This window comes from Herpailurus yagouaroundi, unplaced genomic scaffold (assembly GCF_014898765.1).
Source record: "Herpailurus yagouaroundi ecotype Mexico unplaced genomic scaffold, PumYag 100, whole genome shotgun sequence".
NCBI classification, from domain to species: domain Eukaryota; kingdom Metazoa; phylum Chordata; class Mammalia; order Carnivora; family Felidae; genus Herpailurus; species Herpailurus yagouaroundi.
This window is the reverse complement of record NW_024412391.1, coordinates 5,927,214-5,953,360: the sequence shown is the minus strand read 5'-3', so window position 1 is coordinate 5,953,360 and position 26,147 is coordinate 5,927,214. Positions and strand designations below refer to the sequence as shown.

General features: G+C 44.1%; 1 protein-coding gene and 1 gene segment (V, D, J or C); both read left to right on the top strand.

The window, feature by feature from the left end:
- Positions 1–26,147, top strand: part of LOC121028976 (M1-specific T cell receptor beta chain-like) — a 194,908-nt gene that overhangs the window by 43,347 nt on the left and 125,414 nt on the right. The window lies entirely within an intron of this gene.
- On the top strand, positions 2,866–5,092 carry LOC121028207 (T cell receptor beta variable 5-1-like). The segment is given in 2 exon segments: positions 2,866–3,123; positions 3,224–5,092. Coding segments are annotated over 2 exon segments (429 nt in total).

The window sequence follows — 26,147 nt, the reverse complement described above, 5'->3', positions numbered from 1 at the left end:
ATACTTTTCAGTAACTGACTAAACAAGTTAACACGCGCATGTCAGTAAGGTCAACGCTCTGAACCAACTTGACCGAACTGGCATTAATAGAATACTTCACACAACAGCAGCAGCAGAATATATCTTTTTTGCAAATACACATGGCCATGTACCCAGATGGACTATAGACTCTGGGCTTGAAATAAGTGTCAATATGTTTACAAGAATCTAAGTCATACACAGTATGTTCTCTGACCATGGGACAAAGAGTGAAAGAAAAGGGAAACTATAAAGTGTTTATAAATTATAAAATACTAAAGTCGTCCTTGGGGGGACAATGGAAGGATAGGGAACCCTCCTGTACTCATTCTGAGGCCAGTGCTACTCTGATACCAAAATGAGACAAAAACACTGCAAGAAAACTACAGGCCCATATCCCTCATGATCACAGATAAACAATCCTTTTAAATTTTAGTATAAGGAATCCAACAATATCTAAGAAGGGTAACGCATCATGACCAAATGGAGTTTGTCTCAGTAACGTGCAGTTGGCTAAACATTTAAAAAACTATCAATGGGGGATCCTGGGTGGCTTAGTTGGTTGAGTGCCTGACTCTTGATTTTGGCTCAGGTCATGATCCCAGGGTCATGGGGTCAAGCCCTGCACGGGGCTCTGTGCTAAACATGGAGCCTTCTTACGATTGTCTCTCTCTCTCTCTCTCTCTCTCTCTCTCTGCCCCTCTCTAAAGTTTTCACTCTCTTTCTCTCTCTAAAAAAAAAAATTAAAAATTAAGAAAACTATCATTGTGATTTACCATATCAAATACTCAAAAAGGACAATCATCTGATCACCTCTATAGATATTCAAAAAGTAGTTGAAAAATCCAACATCCATTGCTGATAAAGAGTCTTCGCAAATAAGGAGAATTAGAAACTTCCTTCCCCTAATAAAGGGTATGAATAAAAAGAAAACAATTACTGCTTTTGCAGGTAGACTATGATAAGTTAAAGATGCCCTTCCGTAATCCCCAGACCAAACACTGAAAGTAGCACAGAGAGGATAACAGTCTTTCCAACAAATGGCGCTAGAGGCACTGTAAATCCACATGGAAAAAGGATGAATCTCAACACTCTGGTCACACCATAAATTCGGAGTGGGTAAACTAAGGCCCACAACCCAAACATGGCCTTTGCCTACCATTTTTTTTAAACTTCTTTTTAATGTTTATTTATATTTGAAAGAGGGGCTTGAACTCAGGGACCGTGAGATCATGACCTGAGCCATAGACGCTCAACCAGCTGAGCCCCCCAGGCGCCCTGTCTGCCTGCTTTTATGTGACCCCAAAGCCAATAATGGTCTCTGAATTTTTTAATGGTTAAAAAGAATAAAAAGAATGATATTTTGGGACAGACAATAATTACATGGAATTCAGATTTCAGTATCCATAAAGCAAGTTTTGTTGGAGGACCAGCCATGCCCTTTCCTTTACAGACGTCTCTGCCCGTTTTTGCACTAAGATGTTGGAGCTGAGTGGTGAGAACGGGGACCTTAGTGCACCACATTGACGCCATGTGCTCTCTGACCCCTTACAGGAAAAGCTTACTGGCCTTGCCGTAAAGGAAAATTATTATGAGCCGGGTCAATATCCTCAATGACCTCTACAGCTTCTGAACTATACAGCTTCTGAAAGAAAACATAGCACATTCGCTCCCTGACCTTGAAGGGGGCAGAGATTTCTTGAAGAGGACAAAAAAAAATGTTCTCTTCTTGAAAAAGTAAATTTTTCTTTATCAAAAAGTTAAAACTTCTGTTCATCAAAAGATATTAAGATAGATAGATGGCTATCTGAGAGAGGACAGGTATCCACAATGTATAGAATTCTTAGAAGCCAATAATATGAAAAGCCAATAATATGAAAAGACAAGTCATTCAATTTTTAAAAAATAGCAAAAGATGTGAACAGGGTATTTAATATATATATATATATATATACACACACTATATATATATACACACTATATATATATATATACACACTATATATATATATTATATACTATATATACATATATATAGTATATATATAGGCACTTCCCTCTTCAGTATAGTATATATACATATATATATAGAGAGAGAGAGAGTATATATATAGGCACTTCCCTCTTCATGGGATTGATGGGTTTATTTCCCCAGCTGCTTAGATTTTTTGGCTGCTAGAACTCTACCCGTCAGCCACTTGCAGGAATTCTCTTTGGTTAAAGACAGCACTTTGCCCAAAGTCCTATCCCTCTCCAGGGCAACGGGCATCCAATGACTGGCTGGTATCCCCTTTCCTAGAACACTAACTGATGAGATTTAGAATATTTATTCTTTTCTCGGAAAAGGTTTGCTTCATGCCTCCCACGTCGTCACGTGCAAAGGGTGAGCTTGATACAGGTGAATGTCCAATCCCCCAGAGCTGTGCTGCCCTAGCGGATCCTGGGGCCCAATTCTGACAGTACGTGGCCTGCTTGGGCCACTTGGGGGCGCTGCGGGTCCACTGAGGGAGCCACTGACGGCAGCAGGTGGGAGAGGGAGGATTGAGGGGAAGCGGTGCCCTGGTGGGCATCAGGAGATAGCAGGTGAATCGGAGTTAGTGCTGGCACGGGAAGGGCTGATCAGAATCTTCCCACGGGAACTGATGCCACAACAGGGAGCTACAAACTCCACGTTTCTTGGTGTAAAGGCATCTCTCGGAGCCTCCACTGGTGCAGTGTGACTGGCTTCAGGGAGGCAGCCTGCATAATCCAAGCCAGGTGCAGAGAGAGGAGCACGGAGGAAAACAGAGAAGCTGCGGGGGATGGCCACCTGGCCCGACCCTGCCCGGCCGGGCTTAGCACGGCCAGCACGCCTGCCCAGTAGGCCTCTGGACAAGACGGAGGGGGCCGTGCATCCACTGAGCCCGTCCAGGCAGTGCAGGGTGCCTGCCGGAGCCTACACAAGGACAGTGACGTCAGAAAAGTGACGTCACAGGCAAGCCCTCCAAACAGAGAAAAGGGAGGAGACAGGAGCCCTGAGTAGGAAGATGGCGGGTCCTGTCCTGCCTGAGTCAGCCAGGGGCATCCAGCTGTTCTGCTGTGTGGCCCTCTGTCTCCTGGGGACAGGTGAGTCTTGAGTTCAGGTGGGACACCCCCTGAACTGCTGCTAGAATCTTCAGACTCCTTCCTGGGCCACGTTGTCAGCCGCTATCTCCTTCCTCCACAGGTCCAGTGGGTGCTGGAGTCACCCAGTCCCCCAGACACCTGGTCAAAGGCAGCGGGGGGAAGGCCGTCCTGAAATGCCGTCCTATGTCTGGACACAGAAGTGTGAGCTGGTACCAGCAGGCCCCGGGGCAGGGCCCCCAGTTCCTCATTGAGCTCTTTGACCAGGAGACGAGAGAGAAAGGAAACCTCCCCAGTCACTTCTCCGTTGAACAGTTCAGTGACTACAGCTCCCAGCTGAACATGAGCTCCCTGGAGCTGGGAGACTCAGCCTCGTATCTGTGTGCCAGCAGCTTAGGCACAGCCCTGCCGCATGACTGGCTCTCCGTACTCAAACTTTCCTGTCCCAGCTGAGGATGTAAGAGGGAGGGGGGAAGGGGGCCTCAGCCAACTTCCAGGGATGCTTCCGGTTTTTTCCCAGCACTCTGCCTTGCTGAGATCAGCCGGAGCACTCCTGAACATTTTGGGGCCCAGATTCCATGAATATTCTCACGGTCCCTAGCCAGTGTGAGGAGCTGCTGCGTTTGTGCTAGAGTATCTGCATACGATACATGTTTTAATGCAAGATAGACGTTAAGTGTGTCCGTTTCACAGATGAGGAAATTCTCCAAATGCCATATTATAGATAAGAAAGAAACAGTAGCTCATGCGCTTTCCATAGATGTCGTATTTCAAGTAGCAGAGGTAGGAGTCAAATCTATGTTTCTGTGCCTCCGAAATCAACATTTCCCTAAAATTCCATGGCGTCTCCTGGGCCTTGGTCACTATGACGTAGCAGAGCACCGTCTCTTCCACTTCAGGACCAGCTGAGCCGTGGTGGGGAGGTCGCACGTCACGATGTGGGGTGACCGTGGCTATTGCCTCCCCCGCTTCTAGGACTAGCTTCCAGCCAGAGAATGTGTGTTTGTCCTGTGTTAGTCCTGTCTTAGTTCCACTAGAGTGGGGCCAGGGTATCCCCCAGTACAGGAGCTAAGTGACTAGGGGGCTCCCAGCCTATCAGAGGATTCAGCCAAGAAAACAAGAGCTCTCTGGGAATTTTAAGCAGAACGAGAGTTAACAGGGGAGGAGTGCTTTTAAGCCATTGGGAGTTCTGGAAGGCGGGGAGGTCTCCGGAGGCTGCCGCTCACTCCCACACCTAGCCCTTTCGGTCAGAAAAGCTGAAATTGCGACTTCTGCCCAGGTCGGTACCTGCAGAAACCAGAAAGTAGGAGTGGGGCAGGGGCAGAGAGTGGGCGGAGAGAGAGAATCCCAAGCAGGCTACGTACGCACTTTCCGTGGAGAAAGTGCATCAGTACATCCTGCATCAGTGCAGGGCTCGAACCTATGAATCGTGAGCTCATGACCTAGCGGAGGCTGGGTGCTTAACCGACTGAGCCACCCAGGCGCCCCAAGGTGCCCTATACTTAAGTACATTATTTCAATTATTTTTCTTAAGACCCACGTGAGATAGAGCAATTTACCCACATTGCAGGTGAAAATGCCAGTTGTTAGAGTTCAGGTGATTTGCTGAAGGAGGCACAGCCCGCTGATGGCGGATTAGCACACCAGCCTAGGCCACGCTGACCCTACCGCTGCCCCTTCTGCATTTTGGTAGAGGGAGACATCTTCACGACTGGAACATTGGCCCAAAAGTGCCTTTCAGAAACACCGGCGCTGACACAGTCCTTGACTCGCCTTTCAGCTGGGAGGCTACCTGCCGAGGAGGACTTCGGATGCTTGTTACTTTCTGTCTGTTCGTATTCTGACCTGCCTTGGACGGGCGACCTGGGAAAATATTTGGCTGGGTTTTCCCACTTGTAAACTGACGCCAATAATATGTGTCTTGCAGAGAATTTATGCAAGGAAAAAAATAAAACAAATTCCCCAAGACAAAGCGTAGGTCCAAGAAGTCTTAGTTCCTCTGCTAACTCTGATAAATCTCTGCTCTGGCACAATTATTTACTGGGTGCAGTTGTGGGATCATAAGGCAGGCACGGATTACTCTTGCCTGACTCACCTGTGTTCCGGACACAAAGTCATCTGAAACGTAAATACAGTCGTCTGAACATTATTATGTGAAATTCACTGCAAAAAGGTGCCACTTAAGGGAATGCAAGAATGAGGCCTATGACAGCACTTGGTGTTTGATATTAAGTCTGATATGCAGGAAGGTATGGTGCTTCCAAAAAGCTGTGGCTTCGGTGGCCACACAAAAGGTCTGATAGAAGGGACAGTTTCGACAGTTTCCAGGGGTGCCCTGGTGGCTCAGTCGGCTAAGCGTCCAACTTCGGCCCCGGACGTGAGTTGGACCCCCACGTTGAGCTCTGTGCTGACAGCTCAGAGCCTGGAACCTGCTTCGCATCCTGTGTCTCCCTCTCTCTCTGTCTCTCTGCCCCTCCCCCACTTGTGCTCTGTCTCTCTCTGTCTCTCAAAAATGAATAACCGTTAAAAACGAAAGGGACAGTTTCATTCAAGAGAGTCCGGTATGGTGGAGCCTGTAGTGCCTTCTGCCCCGCCTCTGATTTCAGCCTCCACTGCTGTGCACAGTACGTTCATGCAAGTCTGCCTCTGCTCACCTTGTGCTGACGGCACCCCTCATACGCATCCCGGGATCCCTCTGCTTTCTGCCCCAAGGCCGTCTGACATCACAGGAGCCCGCTTAGCCCGTACAGAAGGGCAGCCAGAGCCGCAGGGGTGCTGATACTCCTGAAGCAACATGAGCCCAGACATGAAAGCTCCAGTGTCCGCATTCAGGGGGAAAATTTAGGGAGGCATTTCATGGGCTTCTCAGAAGGTCCCAGTGCAATCCGTCTCCTCTTGCCCCAACACATCCTCAATATTGTACCTTTATCCTGTTTCATCCTGCTGCTCTCTGACAGTGATAGAATGAAGTGACCATCACAAGACCTTTCCCTTTGGAAGAGATGGCCATTTTTCTTTCATTCATATTGCCATCCATCCGTTCAAAGTCTTATAGTAACATATAGGAATGAATCTTTTCCCAGTTCATTTCGGTTTATTTTGAACTCCCAACAGACTCATATGGGTCTCTGCTCCCTTGAAGCTCCAAAGCTATCAGAAATTGAATAGACTAGGGTTATGTTTATAGGAGGAGAGTCTGCCTGGACTTTCTTCATGAATTCAACAAATACTTATTGAATGCCAGTGCAAAGCAGATCCAGGTTTTATAGAGCCTAAACCTTATACATTTCAGGGTGCTCTTTGCAAAAGAGGATTGAAATTTTTATTTTAAGTCTCAGAAAGGTCCTGGGCAAATGAGAAGGGCCTGAAGTTACTCATTAGCTTCACGGACAGCCCACCCTTGACTGTTCACCATGTGTACGAAGTGTTCCAGTGTTTGGGAAACACAAGTGCAAAACAAAACAAAAACACAGACAAAGCTTCGAGATGAGGTCTATATTTTTAGCAAATTTTGTGATGAATTCGTGACTCAATATTTAACTAATTTAAAAATAAATTTGAGAAGAAATATTCATGATAAATGCTTAACTCCCTAAAGAAATTAGGTATCATTGAGAATACCGATATTCTGGGTGGACCATACTTTATCGTAAGAACAATCCTTAGATCTATGGGATTCCATGTACCCTACGCCCAAGAATGTGAGTCCTGATGGAAACACTCCCCCTTTTTGCACTGACCTAGCCATGGGAAGTAGGCTTCTTTGCTGTGTGGTTCTTAGGCTAACGGGACCGAGTCCTGGGCGTAGAGGGGAAAGTCCTTCCTGGGTTTGCCAGGCCCCAGCCACAAGCCTTTCTGTGTGGTACTACACAGCCTCCACCCGTGTCTGATTTCTTATTCCATGTCCTCTCTCGTTACTGTGTGACTGTAGGAATTACCCACCAAGAGTATGTAAGACATGCAGTCACAGAAATAGGGAAGCTTCACACCGAGAAACAACCGACATATGAAATAACACTACGTACTGGTGTTGACTACCTATAAGTTTTACACTGCAGCAAATTTAGGATCCCACCAATATTCACCCATGTGGTGGGTGCAAGACCTTCTGAATGGAGACAAAACATCAAGCATGTGTACTGCTCGATGAGGATCTCATCCATGCGGCTAATGAGCTCCCTCTTTTTTTCAAAGAAAGCACAGCCATGGAACTGCAGTGGTCCAGTGCCCCGTGGCCTCCTCTGAAACAAAGGAGGAATCCTACTCATGACAGCACAAAGACCTAGATACAGATGGCAGGGCTTCCATCGATCAGTGATCTGTGAGACAACATAAAATAATTCTTCAAATTCCAACGACCCTGACCTTGATACTTTGGAAACTTTCCAGGCAGGGTTATTTTAAACAAAACAAAACCAAAAAAACAAAACAAAACAACAAAACAAAGCAAACAAACACCATAGGCTGACACCCAATTATCTAGAGTTAAGGCAAAGAGAAAGACTAGTGAAAGGTGTTTGGAGGCAAATTTTGAGCAGCAAAGTCACAAAAGTACCAAGAGCATTATAATACTATTTCTTAGTCTACAGAAATTGTATGAAAAATTGCTACAATATACAAGTAAGGAATTATATCATTTTTCATAGAAGAACGAGTTTCCTTACTAAAAGGCAGAGGAAAAGCATATACACCTGTAAGACCTCTTCAAAAAGCACACTTACAAATCCTTCCCTTTCTGAGACATTCAACTTCGTATATGTTAATGATTTGCTCCTGTGGGGAAGGGGTGGGGCAGGGTAGCTCTGCAGCTTGAGCATTTGTCAAGGACAGTGACGTCACGGAGTGACCGAGAACCCCAGTTCTATTTCCGCAACACAAAACTGGGAGACAGAAGATCTTGCCCTTCACCAGAAATGGTCACCAGGCTCTTCTTTGGGGCTGTTCTTTGTCTCCTGTGGGCAGGTGAGTACGGGACGGCTCCATTCCCTGGAGTCCCCGACACCCAACACAAGCCTTCCTCCAGAGATGACTTCAGCCTGTATCACTCTCCTTCACAGGACCCATGGATGCTGAAATCACCCAGAACCCAAGATACAAGGTCACAGGGACAGGAAAGAGGGTGATTCTAAAATGTGACCAGACCGAGAACTATGATTATATGTACTGGTATCGACAAGACCCGGGGCACGGGCTGAAGCTGATCTACTATTCAAACGGTTTTGACAGCATTAACAGAGGAGATGTCCCCGATGGGTACACTGTCTCTAGAAAAAATATGGAGGATTTCCCCCTCGTACTAGAATCGGCCACTTCCTCCCAAACATCTGTGTACTTCTGTGCCAATAGTTACTCCACAGTGACACACAGCTGCCTCCTCTCTTCACATAAAGGGTGGTTAGAAACACTGAGTTACCCTGAGCTCGCAAGGCCTGGCCCAGACCCCAGCATCCAGTGTTGCCGTCCATCCCTCGGCCAGTCTCACCCCGACTGGAAGTCACCCTAACATCCTTGGTTTGTTCTTTCTCTCTCCTGCTGGTCTCTCTTTCTGCTGGCAGAAAGAAAAACACACCTTTAGTTGAGGTACATGAAGAGTCTCTTGACAATCTCAGAGCCCCCACATTCCTCCCTCCCGCTATGGGTTTCAGGGACTTCCTCACTGTTTTCCCCACCCTCTACTACCCTTCAGCTTACAGTCATAGACCTTCACTCATATGGTCTCTGCTCCTGGCTGCCTTTCTTCTGTGAGGCGATAGATAGCACTACAAGGGCCTATCATGTCTGTCCTGCCCCTGCCTCTCCACCATCAGCTTGGACGATTTTCCCCCGGCTTTCTCTCTACCCAGTCCACACTCGTGTACATTCAGTTGTCTCCTCATACACGCCACGTTCTTCTCCACCACAGGGATCCGTTTTTTACAGGCTATTTCTTCACGAAACATATGTCCCTCCCTCTTATTCCTGGATCTCTACTTCATCCCTCATATGAAAATATATTTCAGGTCTACTTTTAACTACGAAAAGTAAGACTTAAATTTTACTAGAAGAGATTAAGAAAGATATTTTTAGGCATTTATTTGAGGAAAGATCTTTTTTTTTTTTTAAGTGGAGACACAAAAGAACACAAACCACAAAGAAAACTATAATTTCAGTTGCATTACATTAAACTCTTTTCCATCAAAAAACACCATAAAAATGAAAAGGTAAGGCACAGACTGGGAAAAGACAGGAGAAGTACAAACAAATGATGAGGAACCCGTGGGACAGATACCATTCCTGCTCCCCAGTGATTCCCAGCCTCGCCACTGGGATTCCCGGCCTCACTTGCAGTTAAGGGGTTGGGGACCTACAACCACGTTCTGAACAATGAGATGTGTATAAAAATGACTTAAGTCAATTCCAAGGCTTGCCTTGTAAAATATCCTGCGGCGCTGTGTTGGGAGTCCCCAAGTATACACCCATGTTTGGAGATGCGCTAAGAAGATTCACAGGAGCTGTATGTAGTTGTAGTCAAGGCTAAGAGTTATTGGTGACACAGTAAATAGTCAGTGGCAGATCACAAGGGGAAAAGACACAGGCAGAGTTTGAAGGAATCCACAGGCAAATTTTCTTATGCTCTCTTCCTCCTTGGAGAGGTCACACAGAGCCCACACTTTCCCCCAACAAAAAGGCAGCAATGTTTTTGCCACAGGAGCCCCTTAGGGACTTGATACCCAAGTTTGTTTGTTTTTTTGTTTGCTTACTATCTTTTTGTCTTTTTTAATCTTAAAAAACATTTTTTTGAGAATGCGTGCACATGCTCATGAGCAGGGGAGGGACAGAGAGAGAGAGAGAGAGAGAATCTCAGGAAGGCTCCACCCCTATCGCAGAACCTGACGCGGGGCTCAATCCCAGGACCCTGCGATCATGACCTGAGCTGAAATCAAGAGTTGGACGCTTAACCAACTGAGCTACCCAGGTGCTCCCGCCCAAGTTTTTACTGGGGGCTGTTTATATAGGCACCCACTGCCCACCACGTACTAAAAATGTGGTTTCCCAGAAGTTTATGGTGCTCAGCATAAACTGTGTGTTTCCATTAACAGTCTAGGCATCCTTCTCAGCTGGGAAAAGTCGGTATCAGTACAGATATCTGTCTACCTGCTAAGTTCCCAGATGCCAGCCAAAGGTCCATCTTATAAGGCTTTCTGAGCACGACCGTCTCAGGCTGTGTTAACTGCTTTCTGCGCAGACACCCTTCATGTCTCTTTCCCATGCCATGGTGAACTTGAAAGGTACAAGTTATAGATTGTCTAATGATAATATTAGAAGCAGTTTGGCTCACTCGATCATAATTTGGTGGACAATCACTGAAGAAAGCTGCTCATGGCACCCTGGGCTTTACAGTCATGGGAGATAGAACTTCATAGAGTTAAACAACTGAAATGTTAGGATCTCTTTCGTTTTCTGTAGCATAGTTGACTTTGTCTAATAGTATCCAGAAGGAATAAAGAATTCTTATTACTTAATAAAAAAGAAAACCCAATAAAAATGGCAATACTTAATCTAGGTAATTCGCAGGGGCGCCCAGGTGGCTCAGTTGGTTGAGTGCCCAACTCTTGATTTCAGCTCAGGTTGTGATCTCATGGTTTGTGAGACTGAGCCCCATGTCAGGCTCTGTGTTGACAGCATGGAGCCTGCTTGGGATCCTCTCTCTCCCTCGCTCTCTGCCCCTCCCCCACTCCTGTGCATGAATGTGCATGCTCTCTCTCTCTCTCTCTCTCTCAAAATAAACTTTGAAAAAAATCTAGGTAATTCACAGAAGAGTAAACATGAATTACCACTAAACATGTGGATAGATTCTCAACCTTGCCTAGAATCAAAGTATCGCAAACTGAAATAAGTTATGACTTCAAACTTATCAGACTGGAAAATGTTTAAAAGACTAACAGTCTGAAATTCAAGTAAAAATATAGATTAGTGGAAACCCTCTTACTCTACACTAGATGCGTTCACAATATTGTGCAACCACTACCACTATATTTTTCCAAAACTTTTTATCACCTCAAACAGAAACTCTGTACTCATTAAGCAATAGCTACCCATTCACTTCTCCCTCCTACCAAGCCCTAGTAACCTCTAATCTAGTTTCTGTCTGTATGAATTTGCTTGTTCTAGACAGTTCATGTAATGTCGAAACGTACAATATCCTTCCTTTCGTGTTTGGCTTTTTTCATTCAGCATAACGCTTTCAAGGCTTGTCCATGTTGTATCAGAACTTCATTTCTTTTTATGGCCAAATAATATTCCGGTGTATGGATAGACCACATTTGTATATCCACTCATCAGCTGATGGATATTTGGAATGTTTCCACCTTTTGGCTATTGTGAGTGATTCTGCAATGAACATTGGCCTATGAGTATCTGTTGGAATTCCCGTTTTTGATTCTTTGGGGCATACACCTAGAGGTAGAATTTCTGGGTTATATGGTCATTCTATGTTTAACTTTTTGAGTAACTGACAAGCTGTTTTTCTCAGTAACTGCACCATTTACATTCTCATCAGCAACGTACAAGTGTTCCAGTTTCTCTACATGCTCACCAACACTTGTTTTTCCCTTCCTCCCCGTCCTCATCCTCCTCCTCTCCTTCCACAGCCATCCTAGTAGGTAAGAAGCAGAATCTCACTGTGGTTTTGATTTGCATTTCCCTGATGACTAAGGGTGTTAGGCATCTTTTCATGTACTTACTGGCCATTTGTAAATCTTTGGAAGTAATGTCTTTTTTGTCTGGTTGTCTTTCATTTCAGAGTTTCTCTTTGTTTTTATATTTGAGCACTTTTACTGTGATGAGGCTAAATGAGATTGACGACGAAGTTCACTTGGGAGATTTGTTCCCAATGTTTTTAGTGCACGTGGTACTTCTGAAACATTTGTAGTATACTGTGGAAGACACAAAAGAGTAAATTTACTGATATTGTGGGAAACCAGGATTCCTACTAAGAGAAGGGAGCTGTAATGAAAAAAAAAAAAAAAAAAAAACAGGGAAAGATGAGGAAGAAATCTGTTCTGATTTGAATTGGAGGTATTGGTATGAACTTACGACTTTATTTTTTATGTTTATTTTTGAGAGAGACAGCACGAGCAGGGGGAGGGCAGAGAGAGGTGGGGACAGAGAATTCAAAGCAGACTCTGCACTTAGAGTAGAGAGCCCAATGCAGGGTTTGAACTCACAAACTGTGAGATCGTGACCTGAGCCACCCAGGTGCCCCCGGTATGAACTTATGATTTTAAAGATGATGTAGTTGCTGAAGCGCCTGGGCGACTCAGTCAGTTAAGCACCGACTTCAGCTCAAGTCATGATCTCTCGGTTTGTGAGTTCGAGCCCCCTGTGGGCCTTGCTGCTGTCAGTGCAGAACCTGTTTTGGATCCTCTCTCTCTCTCTCTCTCTCTCTCTCGCTGCCTCTTCCCCTGCTCACACACTCTCTCTCAAAAATAAAATAAACATTAAAAAAAAGATGATCTAGTTCCTAATTCTATCCATGGAAGGGTCTAGGAAACAACTCAAAAGTCAACTGGCTAATTGTTTTATTTTCCTCGTGGTTGTGCTTCCAGCACCAATGAGCAACACTGTTGCCAAATATTTGATCTCTAAATGTTATTCCCCAATAGAAAGAACAGAGCTGAAATTGATTCTTCCAGATCCAGGGCAGGAAAAGTACCAGGAGCATCATCTACAGATCATCTATAGTGTGTACTTGCCAAGATATTTAACAATAGATAGATATTTAACAATATCTAACAATGGAGGAATTCTGATTGTGGATCATTTTACCAGTCAGCTGGCCTGGACTCTTCAAAATCTCAAGGTCATAAAAAACAAAAAAGTTGAGGACAGACATGCCTATTTTAAAAGTGACTAAAGAGACCTGGCAATCAAGTGAAATAACTGATCTTTGATTTTTGTCCCAGGAAAAAAGTCAAAATCTATAAAATAGGACACTTTGGGGACAGCTAGAGGAAGCTGAATGTGAAGTGTATATTAGATAATGATATTATGTGAATGCTAACTGTTTTAATTGTAATGATGGCATTTGTGATTATGTAGGACGATGCCGTCTTTATATAGGAGAGGCAAATTGAATTATTAAGGATAAAATGTTCAGGAAGTTAAAGGTAAAATATATACAAAGAGATAAAACAAATGTTACAACATGTCAACAAATGGTATTGTTGTTCCATTTATTATTCTGTTTGTTTTACTATTCTTTCAACTTTCCCATAGGTGAAAAGTTGGAGGAAAAATCTTAAGATCCCATAATATTGGCATTATTTTAGTGTGATGGTAGGTATTTATCACATTCATTGATTTATGTATTTATTTGGGAGGCATGGGGGGAGAGAGGGAGAGAGAGAATCCCCAAGCAGGCGCCTCACCATCAGCACAGAGCCTGATAAAGGGCTTGATCTCGTGAACCGTGAGATCATGACCTGAGCTGAAATCGGGAGTCAGACGCTTAGTTGACTGAGCCACCTGGGCGTCCCATATTCATTTTTAATCTCTATTATATCCTATAGTGACCATACAATAAAAGTGTAAGAGAAGACCTCTTACAGCCCTATAGCGTACTTTCCCCACAGGAGACAGGCTATGATTGAAAAGACGTCCTGAAAGGCAAGACAGTTCATAGTTTGAGGACAAAACAGCTCTATGTCTCTGAGATGAGCACAAAATTTAGCCAGTGGTGAATGCCAAGAGGCCTTTCAGCAAATGTATAGGCTTCTCTGTGCCAAGGGAGTCCAAGCATCCTGAAGGTTAGTGAAAAACTCACAAAGTGGGAAGTTCATTGACTGTAGACCGAAGAAAAGAAGCGTGTCCCCAACTTGTGGTTGAACAGCATGCATCTGACTAATATGGGAGGGACAAGAGAATCGGATGGAACTGGAAGGATTTACCCTCATGAGAAGTGTCCCTCACAAATGCTGTCCCTCATGAACACTGTCACCTCATGAGCACCATCCAATACTAGCCTGATTCTAGTGCAGGTGGTGTAGTTACACTAGGCTCCCTGAGCCGTGGACGAAGGACCTCAGCCCAGCGGCCCTGAACCAGCGGTGGTCAGGATGCACATCGAGGGTTGGATGGAGAAGTTTCCCAGACGTAAGATCACAGAAAAAAAGACAGGCTGTCGCTTTGTGGTATGATCCTATTTCTGGCCACAGAACCCTTTACTGGTATTGACAGACCTTGGGACAGGGCCTGGAGCTCCTGATTTGGTTTGGGGATGAGGCCATGTTAGATGATTCACAGTTGCCTGAGACTCGAGAGAGAGGCCCAAAGGAATAGACTTTATTCTCGAGATCTGGCCTCCGAGCTGGGCTTCTCGGCTGTGTATTTCTGTGCCAGCACCTTGGCCACGGCATCACAGAGGCCCTTCCCTTCTGTGCACAAAACATTATGATTCTTCTCTCTATTCAGCTCCTGGAGGCTCTGAACAGAGGCCTTACCTTATTCCTCATTATGCAAGGGATAGAAGCAGGTTTGCAGAGATAAGTTATGATTCATATAAAGGGAAGACATGGCTTATTTGAGACATAAGGACTGAAAATGTTGTGTGAAAATAATTATGACTCAGGGTTCAGAAGCACCTCTTGGTGACAACTCAAGGATCCCAAACTAAAAGTGACTGGTCACACACTCAGCCACCAGGGGCCAGTGATGGCTGTTCCCCTATAAAATATGCAATCACCAAACACGTACGATAAACTTTAATAATACAGGTGGCGGGTCTTCGAGAGGAGCGAGTAGCAGGCTCTCCCTCTGTGGTTCTTAAAACCGTCTGAATGATTCGAATTGCTCTCCAGCTTCTCCTCTGCTGTGGGAAGTTTTCTGCATCGAAGTCTCAACGCAGCGTGTGCTTGGAAAGCATCTTTTTCCTGTTTTCCTGATGTTGTTAATGATGATGATGTCAGCTGTTCTCTTCAGCCCTTTCCCAACTTGAAAGGAATACACACAAACGGATATCCTGGCATCTGGTCCCAAATCTTAGCTCTGAAACGGATTCTTTCTCCAGAGTGCTGTAACTCTTCAAAGTGACCAACACAGTTCAGCACTGTGCCCAGGCTTGAGCCAGTCAGCTCAGGGGCTTTGAGGGCATTTCCAGCCTGTCTGCCTTAGTACATTAAAATAGCTCCCCCGTGCATTCAATATTCCTTAGTGAGAACTTCTGAAACAGTCAGTTGCCCACTTATGCCCTCTGATGAACTCTCTAATTAATGCCCTTTGTGTTGAGATTCATATCCTCTACTACAAATTCTGCTGGATTCTCTAAGATAGTACCGGATAGCTTTCTGAACCATTGGTTGGAACTGTCGGGAAAGCAGTTAATTGAGATTTCCCTGAAATTCCCTGCCCCTCAGCCCCTGCTGGCTTCCCTTCCTTCTTTATCCAACCAAGAGGCAACTCATCAGTTGTGTCCATTTAACTACTGCATATCCCTTCACCTCCTCTGCCTATATCACCTCCTCTGCCCGTATCTTCATCCAATTTACGTGGCTGAGAAAACCTCAGTCATTGATGAATCCCGCTATCCACCATATCCTTGCCAGAATTTTTATTTGGTTCTTTTTCTAGTCTGCTGTTTTATATATTTGTATTTATAAATTTATTGTCTATATATTTATGTATATTTATATGATAAATATTTAATATATCAACTTATTTATATATAAAAGTGTGTAAATCATATATATATATATGTATAGTTACCATATAGTGTTATATTTGTTTCAGGTATACAACAGTGATTCAACAATTCTACACACTACTCAGTGCTTATCTTAATAAGTGTACTCTCACTACCCTCTACCTCTTTCACCCACCGCCCCACCCACCTCCTCTCTGGTGACCTCCAGGTTGTTCTCTCTATTTGAGAGTCTGGTTTTTTGTTGGTCTCTTCTTTTCTTTGTTCGTTTGCTATATTTTATGGTTACGATTACCCTCATAACATGTCTTTTGTCTCCTCACACCTAGGAAATCTAGTTGCTCCTGAGTCTGCCTGATAATTTTCACATCTAACGTCTTTGTCGGGCTGTTTTTGTTGATTTTTTCTGCTGCTTCCCAAGCCATGATGTTTGTATTTTTCCTTATGAGCCTGATTCTCTTTGGCTCTGTGCCAGACACTAGATTTGTGGAAATAAATTCTTGTCTAGGATGGATGGATCTTCCTCCAGAGAGAATTTCATTTTGCTTCTGCCGATAGCATGTGGGTATAAACGACCTGGGGCTGCTGATTCAGAAGTCAAGGCCCGAGGTGGCCTGGATCACCTAGAGAACAGATTCCTCTCTCGCTCATCTTTACATTGATTCTGTTAATGTTCCACATTTGATACATTCTTGACTTTGACTTCTCCTGGCCTGTGAGTCAGCTTCGTGAGTCCTGAGTGAGGGTAGGCAAGTGACCCCAAAGGCAAAGAGGTTATTATGCTCTCCTCTTCAGCTGTTCACTTTCTGCAAGGCTCCAGCCTTGTGTCTCTCACTATATTGGGGGGACATTAATTAACTGAGGTTTTTGATATTGTTATTTGTCTCATCTGTTTAGATAACAACAGAAGGATTGATTTGAGAGCTCTTATTTGTAATTACAGGATTGAGGTCAAGGAATTTCAAATAAAAATTCATTCATGTTAGATTCTCAGTCTGTAATTTCTTTGTATTTGACTTATGTGGCATAGAGATGTAACACTTAAACTTTAATTTCAATCAGAGAATTTTTTAAGAACTTAAAGAGTATTGGGGCACCTGGGTGGCTCAGTCAGTTAAGCATCCGACTTCTGCTCGGGTCATGATCTCATAGTTCGTGGGTTCGTGCCCTGTGTCAGGCTCTGTGCTGACAGCCTAGAGCCTGGAGCCTGTTTCAGATTCTGTGTCTCCCTCTCTCTCTGCCCCTCCCCTGCTCACGCTCTGTCTCTGTCTCAAAAATAAATACACATTAAAAAAATTTTTTTAAGAAAAAAGAACTTAAAGAGTATTTACAATCAAGTTGAGACATTTGGTTTTTGTCATTTTATTATTGGAGTATTTTTATGTTCTTTTTTACTTTTATCGCATAATCTCTGACATGCCTTTGAACCATGTGGCAGGATGGAAAACAAAATAGGGAGTGAATATTTAGATTTGGTCAGACAGCACAAAGTGGACTTGGAATTCATTTAGTTGCGGTGCTGTCATGACACTTTTGAGCTGTTTTTTCATGAGTACTCCCAGGAGCAGTGGTTGGAATTGAGAGAATAACTGATTAGTGACTCTGTCTTCCCCCACTTAAACCAGTCTCCTGGGACAACACTTTATTCCACATTCCCCATTTTGGGAGGCTTCCCTAAAGTAATTCTCCCGTTCTAATCTTCCTATTCCTTACCAAGCTTTCTCTATGGGAAGGGAAATGAATGATCTTGTTTAATTTCCTCATCTTTCTTTAGTCTCTCTTCATCTTTGTGGCTTCCTCCTAGTACCTAGGGAAGAGATCAATTCCTTCGTGGTTTCTCAACATGCACTAAGATTAGTGGAGAACTTTCTTTGCCATACACGGTAGCCTGCAGTGTGGAGGGGAGAGAAAATGGGTTAAATTCTGATTCGGTATACTGCTAGCCAGCCCATTGGGTTTCACATCTGAGTCCCATTATTTACCAAATCAGAAAGGGCATTATCATCTCCACCTGTGTGACTCCAGTGTCTAACTCTCAGGTGGTTATAAGACTATATTATTTGTTGACCCTCTAAGGCAAGCAAATGAGAACACCCATACTCCCTGTACTCAGTGACACAAAGCACAACTCCCCTTACGTCCTGGCAAGAGAGCACATCGGTGCTGTTTCCATCCGTTGGCCACTAGGAAGCACTGTGGCTTCGCTGTCATCTAGAGTCTAGAGGGGCTGAACAAGCTCCCTGGAAGGAGGGGGCTTAAGAGTTAAACCAGGGGGCTGGGTTTAGATTCAGGGAGCTGCAGATGCCCTGAATGCTGGCTAAGAATGAAGCAACTAGAGACCAGGCCTTCTTCCTCTATTTTGTGGAGATGACTTTTGCTCTGAATTGGGCTCTGAACAGAAAGCATGCCTGCAGTGGTTTGCTGACGATGTGGCGGCTCACAGAGCTGGGGGTGGTGAGGCTTGCATGTTCTGGGCTCTGGGAAAAGCTGAGTGTCAGAGGAGTCTTAGCGAGCCTGACCCAAACCAGCCCCGGCCAGCCCACCTGCTCTGTGGTTCTGCAGAGGATAAAGCAGGGAGACCTGCAGGTGATACTTTGCACCACATCAGAGGGACCTGCGCCCCAGGGAGCTGGCAAGCCACAGGGACGCCACCAGCAGATCCACTTTTCAAGCAGGGACTGGGGTGGACCAGAACAACAGAATTTCTCCCCAGGGTCTGTTGTTCTCACCACTAAGAGGCCACAATGTAGTTCTGACTTTGCCATTTGCCCCAGACTCCCATGTGTCCCTTGAAAGCAAATGATGTCTGGGGATAAGAGATAAGAAGGCTTTGCCTGGACTTCCCTCGGCCTGATTGTGTGATTGTGTGTCAGGCTCTCCCCTGCCCGTATCTTGTATCCAGCCACTGCCTCTTCTGCCCAAGGCTCATGGACACCGTAATGTATTCCATTCCTAGGCTGCTCTGACAAACGACCACACATTTTGTGGCTTGAAAGGATAAAGATTCATTATCGTACAGTTTTGAAAGCCAGAAGTCCAAAATGGATTTAACTGGGTTAAAATCAAGGAGTCAGCAGGGTTCTAGAGGCTCTAGAGACACTCTGTTCCCTTGCCTGTTTCAGCCTCTAAGCCACTGCCATTCCTTGGCTCATAGCCACTTTCCATCTTTTAAGCCAGCGATGACCGGTCGAGTCTGTTCTCACACCACATCACCCTGATCTGACTCCTTCTTCCTCTTGTTGGGACCCTTGTGGTTCTGTTGGGCACACCTGAAAATTTCCATATACACTCCCTATATTAAGTTCAGCTGATTAGTAGCCTTAACTCCATTTGGAACTTTCATTGCCTCTTGTTATGTAATATAACACAACCACAATTCCAGGGATGAGAACCGGACGTCTCTGGGGAGCCATCATTGTGTCTATCGCACCTCGGTACATGGTAGCAAGGAAGGAACAACCAATGATCTTTTTGGAAACAGACTGATGGCCACAGTTTTATGCTCTGGGTCCAACACACCCCACAAGGAAAACAGATACCTCAGGTAACAATCCAGTCTATAAACAATCTGCTCTTTAAAATTAGTATATGGTCATCAGGTTCAGAGGACTCAGCAGTACCACAAAATAAATACAGGCTTGAATGGGTCCTTCTTCTTGGTTAACAAATAACTTAATTGACCAACCCCCGAAACAGGCTTCTCTCTGCGCCCCATAATCTCTACCATGAGAGGAAGTGGGTTTGAGGCATCAGACCCCTTTTGGAGGGAAAGGCTTGGGTGTTATTGATCTAAAACCAATGAGCTTTTCTAGAAGCAAGAATAATATTTAAATAAACTCTAGAGAATTTTATTTGCAAGTCTTGAAGAACAAGAAAATCCTTCACTTATTTCATGGTGGGGAGACAGCAATATGGGAGATTCTATCCTATGGGCTTTGAGAATTCAATAGAGCTCAAGGATGAATAAACTCAGTTTTTCACTGCAAATAAGAGCTTTCAAATTCAATCAGTCCTGGGAGCATCAATTCAGCCCCTGGAGCCCTAACCACGCAGTTAGTATTCTTGTTCTTCCTGGGGAGCTCAGAGCCCAGCTCCTAACTGATGGATGGTTTTGAGCGTGTGTGTATATATATCCTGGTCATATGACCAGGAGCCTTTAGCCACCAGTGAGGGGAATATGAGAGTTTGCAGAGAAGCTAGCTTGCAGGGAGACCATGCAGTTATCTTTAAATACGTGGAGTGTAGGTTCAAATGGGAATAGTTGGCAGACTCTAATGAAGACATAGTATAGAGAGGGCATTATGAATTGATAGTTTCAAAACAAACCTGTGAGTAGCTTCTGGATGTGTGAATCTGTCTCTCGCATCAATTGTAATTGGGTCCAGGTGTATCCGATTCACTTCAAGTGAGCTTCTGACTTGGGGGGGGGGGGGGTGGCTTATTTAGTGATGTCACTGACAGACACATCTTGTGGAGATAGATTGTCCCCAAACTCACTGCTCCGCTCATGCTCACAAGGGCCCTGGTCTGGGCTGTTCCACGTGTGTTTGTCACCCTGCCATGAGCATTCCGGCCATCTGTCTCCTTGGGGTCTTTTGTCTCCTAGGGGTCGGTGAGTCTCCAGAAAATTTAGCATCCTCATTCTGGGTTTCTCTGTTATGACTCCAGTATTTTTCTTATTCTGTGCCCTTCCACAGAGCCCACAGATGCTGGAGTCACCCAGACACCCAGGCACAAGGTGACAATGAAGGGACAAACAGTAACTCTGAGATGTGAGCCTATTTCAGGCCATGCTTCCCTCTACTGGTACAGACAGACCTCAGGGCAAGGGCTGAAGCAGCTGGTTTACTTCAACAATCAAGCTTCTATAGATGACTCGGGAATGCCCAGTGACCGCTTCTCAGCCAAGATGCCTGAGAAATCACCCTCCACCCTGGAGATCCAACGCACAGAACCCGGAGACTCGGCCACATACCTGTGTGCCAGCAGTTTAGACACAGTGCTGTAGAGTCATCCCCAAACTGTGCAGAAACCCTCGCTTCCCCTTCTCCCTCCTGAGTAAAGGTCTTTCCTGCTCCTCCTTCACGAAAGCAATGAGTGGGTTTGAGGCGCGACAAGGACAGAAAGTGATAAGGTATCAACGTAGAAAATCTTACGTAGGAAATGACACAGGAAATGGGTTTCAGGGATTCCTCCCAAATTGTGAGCTCAAAACTCACCACACATGTAAGATAAACTTTGATTACCCGCCCGGTAGACTTCCCTGCCTTCCTGCCTTGGCCATCCCCATCTGAATGGTGGGCACTCCTGCCAACGGGTGTCTTCAGAGCTACTCAGTCTTCGTCATTCTTTTCTAGAATTTTGCCACCCACCACAAGTTCTCCTGATGGTGACAGAAACCTCTTTACTGTCATTGTAGACATTCCTTAGTGTTAATACAACTTAACATTTATGTGAGGCCTTTTCATTGCATTCAAAGAACATCACAAATAGAGGTAAAGCAGCCAGGTTCATACATGAGATTCAAGCTACCACTCCTGGAATCTTGGGATTTGTCTCTGTCCTGCCAAAGGAGAGCCCAGGCCTGACAGAGGATAGACAGCAGAGGCCAGTGCCAGCTGGAGGCTGGGTGGGGCCTGTTCAGCTGCCCTGCTCTGGAACAATAAATATGGAGTCCACAGTGAATATCTAAAAGCGTGCTGACCCGTACACACTTTTTTGCCTGCTTTCCTCCCTGATCACACATCCTGAACACCCAAACCTATATTTTTCTTCTGATTTATGCCAGAAACTCCCATCCCATTCTGCACGGTCATGATTACTTTCTTCTATGGTCTTATTTTATGTACTGATTCTTTCTCACCCCTTATTAAAGCATCTTTGGCAACTGGTGCAAAGATGCCTATATTTTGACTGCCCAAGGAAATTCAGGGTTACATGAATGAGCTCTGCATATACAGCCAAATTCCAATTGTCGCTATTCCGCTTTTTGCCCTTCCAGGGTCCTGACTTTTATGATGGAAACCATGAAAAAGCAAATTCCGTTTCTATTGTGTTTACACTGACACAGAATCTGTTTCCGTGTCTGATTTCATGTGTTCTTTATTCTTCTGGCTCTTCCCTGCTGCTCCCAGACTGTGTATATATACACAATATAGCATTAGAATATCACTCTTGAGTGTTGCACTGACTTCTTTGCCATCAGGCCTTTCCTTCCCCTTCTGTTCCCTCTACCACAAAGCCTGTCATCAGTCTTGGTGACTTAGTCATCACATACATGATTTATATATTTAATAAGTATGTCATCATGTGCACAATTGCTCCATGTCTCATAGTTTCAATGTTTTCATCTTTAAAGCAGGAATAATTGTGATAAGTGCCTTGTGGTGTTTTTTAAGAGATAAATTAATCCATGAAAAGTACATAAAAGCTTTCAACACCTATAGCCATTTATTCTCACTGTTGGCTTTGGATAAAAACCCATACGCAAAAAAAAAAAATGTAAAAGAAAAAGATGGAGATAGACTTACTGACCCCCAAATAATGGCTACACAATGGAGAAAAAGAAAGAACCCAGGGGAGTGGTAAAGAGGGGCTTAATTTTTTTTTTGCCATTATTTATCTCTTTAAAAAAATTTTTTTTTACATTTATTTATTTTTAGACACAGAGAGAGAGCATGAGCAGGAGAGGGGCAGAGAGAGAGGGAGATACAGAATCAGAAGCAGGCTCCAGGCTCCGAGCTGTGAGCACAGAGCCCGATGCGGGGCTCGAACCCACAAACCGTGAGATCATGACCTGAGCTGAAGTCAGATGCTCAACTGACTGAGCCACCCAGGCACCCCCATTTATCTCTATTTAAAACTAAGTGGCCAAATGTTGCAATGTGTCCAATGTCAGTGATCAGAGATATATCTCATTAGGAGTTGAACAGACCGTGGTCTCTGCAGTTCCTGCTTGTGTATCAAATCTTATGAACTATTTCTAGTGTCTCTGAGTCATGCCTAAGTGTGGCCATTATCTTTTCCTGAGACAATTCATCATCCCTGGTAACTCTTTGACACGTAATTACAAATTCAACAATAATCCTTTTCCAAAAAACGTAATACAAAGGACTATTTGCCTTCACATGTAAAAAGTCATGCTCTTTTAATTTTCCATGTAGATTATTTGAATTTATGTATTAATAACATCCAACAGATTTATTTGGGTTTAGTAATAGAACTCTTCTCTTCCCTACTCCTCAAATCAAGTGCAGAATCTGTATTTTGGATGACATAGTTCCAGGCCCCGGGCTCTCCATTACACAAAAAGCTATAAAATGGCAAGTACTCTTGTCTGGATATTTTCTGAGATCCTGGTTGATGACAAACTCCCCATTTACTGTTGAGAGATTAAAAATACAAGGTCAAATCTAATACTAAGTCTTTTAGACAGTGAGAAGGTACCTATTGAAATAGTCTCATTAGGTGGCTTGTCATGGAAGAATTTATATTTCCAAGGATCTTCTTGAAAGTCAGAGAGAATTGGGGCGCCTGGGCGGCGCAGTCGGTTAAGCGTCCGACTTCAGCCAGGTCACGATCTCGCGGTCCAGGAGTTCGAGCCCCGCGTCAGGCTCTGGGCTGATGGCTCAGAGCCTGGAGCCTGTTTCCGATTCTGTGTCTCCCTCTCTCTCTGCCCCTCCCCCATTCATGCTCTGTCTCTCTCTGTCCCAAAAAATAAATAAACGTTGAAAAAAAATTAAAAAAAAAAAATAGAAAGTCAGAGAGAACTATCAGTAACCGGTGAACTCTCAGACAGAAATACTTTGTCATATGCAATAGGAAGCATAACTGGCCAGACCCTCTCTCTCAAAGAAAAAGTAATTAGGAGGACACTCTGGGAGAAATGTTAGATCACGTATACACAAAGACCCAAAAATCAATCAACATAATTATAGCAAAAGTTTAGAGGACAATTAAAAGGACTCTTGTGGGGCACCTGGGTGGCTCAGTCAGTCGAGGTCATGATCTCGCGGTTCTGGAGTTTGAGCCCCACCTTGGGCTCTGTGCTGACAGCTCAGAGCCTAGAGCCTGCTTCGGATTCTGTGTCTCCCTCTCTCTCTGCCCCTAACCCACTCGCATTCTGTCTCTGTGCCTCTCAAAAATAAATAAACATTTAAAAAAAATTTTTTTAAAAGGACTCTTGTGGCCGGAACAATGTCACAAGGAGTTTAATTTGCTAAGAGCCTGGATGAAACATTACATGTTGTCTTTCCTCTTTGCCACCAGGATAGGAACAAAGGAAGACTATTTACAGTAGAAAGTTCTTATATGGTTCTTAATATATGTTGGGCATCCCTCTAGAAGCTGAAAACAGTCAATTAGTACATTCCATTCTACAGACAAGGAAATTGAGGAAGAAATGTGATTTTCCAAAAGTCATACAGCTAAGAAATGATGGAAGGGAGATTTAAACACAAGAAATTTGGCATCAAATTCTTTTTAACCATTTTCAAACTATTGCAAACAAATTTAAAAATCCAGATTTACTCAACTAGAGAAAGAAAGAGATTTTCTTGGGAGAAGTGCTAAAATCTTAGGAGACTTCGTATTCACGTGTGAAATGAAAAGGGAGTCCGGAGGGCTAGGAAAGACAGGTTTAAAGGGAAAAGGGAAGGCATTGGGGTTCAGTTGCTCTCAAAGGAGTTCTTGTTTCTGAGGCAGATCAGATAATTGGGCCCAAAGAATCCTAATAGAGGAAATAGTACAGGACCTCAGGGGACACATGGGAATGTCTCCCCAAAAGATGAGGATGACCTTCAGAACCATAACTGTAAGAATGGCTACATATGGGGGAGCCTGGGTGGCTCAGTCAGTTAAGCGTCTGACTTTAGCTCAGGTCATGATCTTGTGGTTTGTGAGTTCGAGCCCCGGATCAGTCTCTGTGCTGATAGCTCAGAGCCTGGAGCCTACTTCAGATTCTGTGTCTCAGTCTCTCTCTCTGCCCCTCCCCCACTTGTGCCCTGTCTCTCTATCAAAAATAAATAAAACGTAAAAAAAAAAAAAATGGCTACATATGATCTGGATAGTTCTGACAGGGAGGCCTAAAAGATCAGTTGAAAACACTAAAATTATTCTGTGAGTGCCAGCTATAGTCTGGCCTAAAAGACATGTCTATTAAGTATAAAATATATAAATATTTTTAAAAACATATTATAAATATAAAATTATAAATCTTAGCAAAATCTTAGGAAAAATGGGGCATATTACAAAGGAAACAGGTAAAATATGAGAATACCTTGTAGATAGGATTACTCAGCAGAGGAAATTGAAGATATGCAATATTTGTTTTAATGGTGCTTGTCTTAGAAGACCCAGACGTTGTTAATGTCACAGATCTCGCGAGGAAGGATCACAGAGATAACATCAAGATTATATTAGAAAGATTTATGACTTGGACCGGGATGCAAACATAGAATTTTGAAAACATATTCAATTCCAGTGATTATTACTAACATCACTGTGTTTGAGAAGGAACAGGATGAATTTTCAAAGCATTTTAAACTCCGGGAAATTCAACCCAATCTTTCTTAAAGGATTAGGTAAGAGCCAAGGGAAATAAAATGATTACATTTGTATCGTTCTTGTAGCAATAAAAAGGTGTAATGGAAATAAATACGAATCAAATCCTGGAACATTCCATATTTGAACAAGAGTCAGCTGATGAAAAAAAAACAAAAAACAAAAACTGGATTGGATTTTCCTGGTCCCTTATAAGGAATTGTATAATGAAAGTAATACATATCAGATTCAGGGCATCTCTGGGATTTTATTACTGGTAGTTCATTACGATGTCATTTCATTGTGGCATCATGGGAAATACGGCAGGACGGATTGGGGAGGGAAGAGAGAATAGAGAGCCAGTTTTCAGTTTTTCAGCCAGTGTGGACTTGGAATTAATTACTATACTGTTGTGAACCTTTTCCTGTCTTCCAAGGCCCAGCTTAATTGCACAGCCTTGGTTCCAGGAGGGTATCCTAAGGAGCAGGGATGATATTGGGGGAGATGCCTCCAGGTGGGAGCAGAACTGTCCTAAAAGATGCTCATTTCTTGCTGCTCACAGGCAGAGTTTGCATACCAGGCACCTTTATTCACCACTCTCTTTTAAGGGGCGGTCCTCCAGAGCAGTGCTCCCAGCCACCACCCCTCCCCTCCCTCTTCTCGGTGGCAGGAGAGCAGAGCTCGCCGAGGGGGACTTGGGAAAGGAAGGACCTGAGCAGGCTCAGCTCACGGCCTCCAGCTTGGACCTTTGTGTTTGTCAGCCTGTGGGGAAGACACGTTCTGTTTTCCTGCCTTGAAATTATAGTAAAAT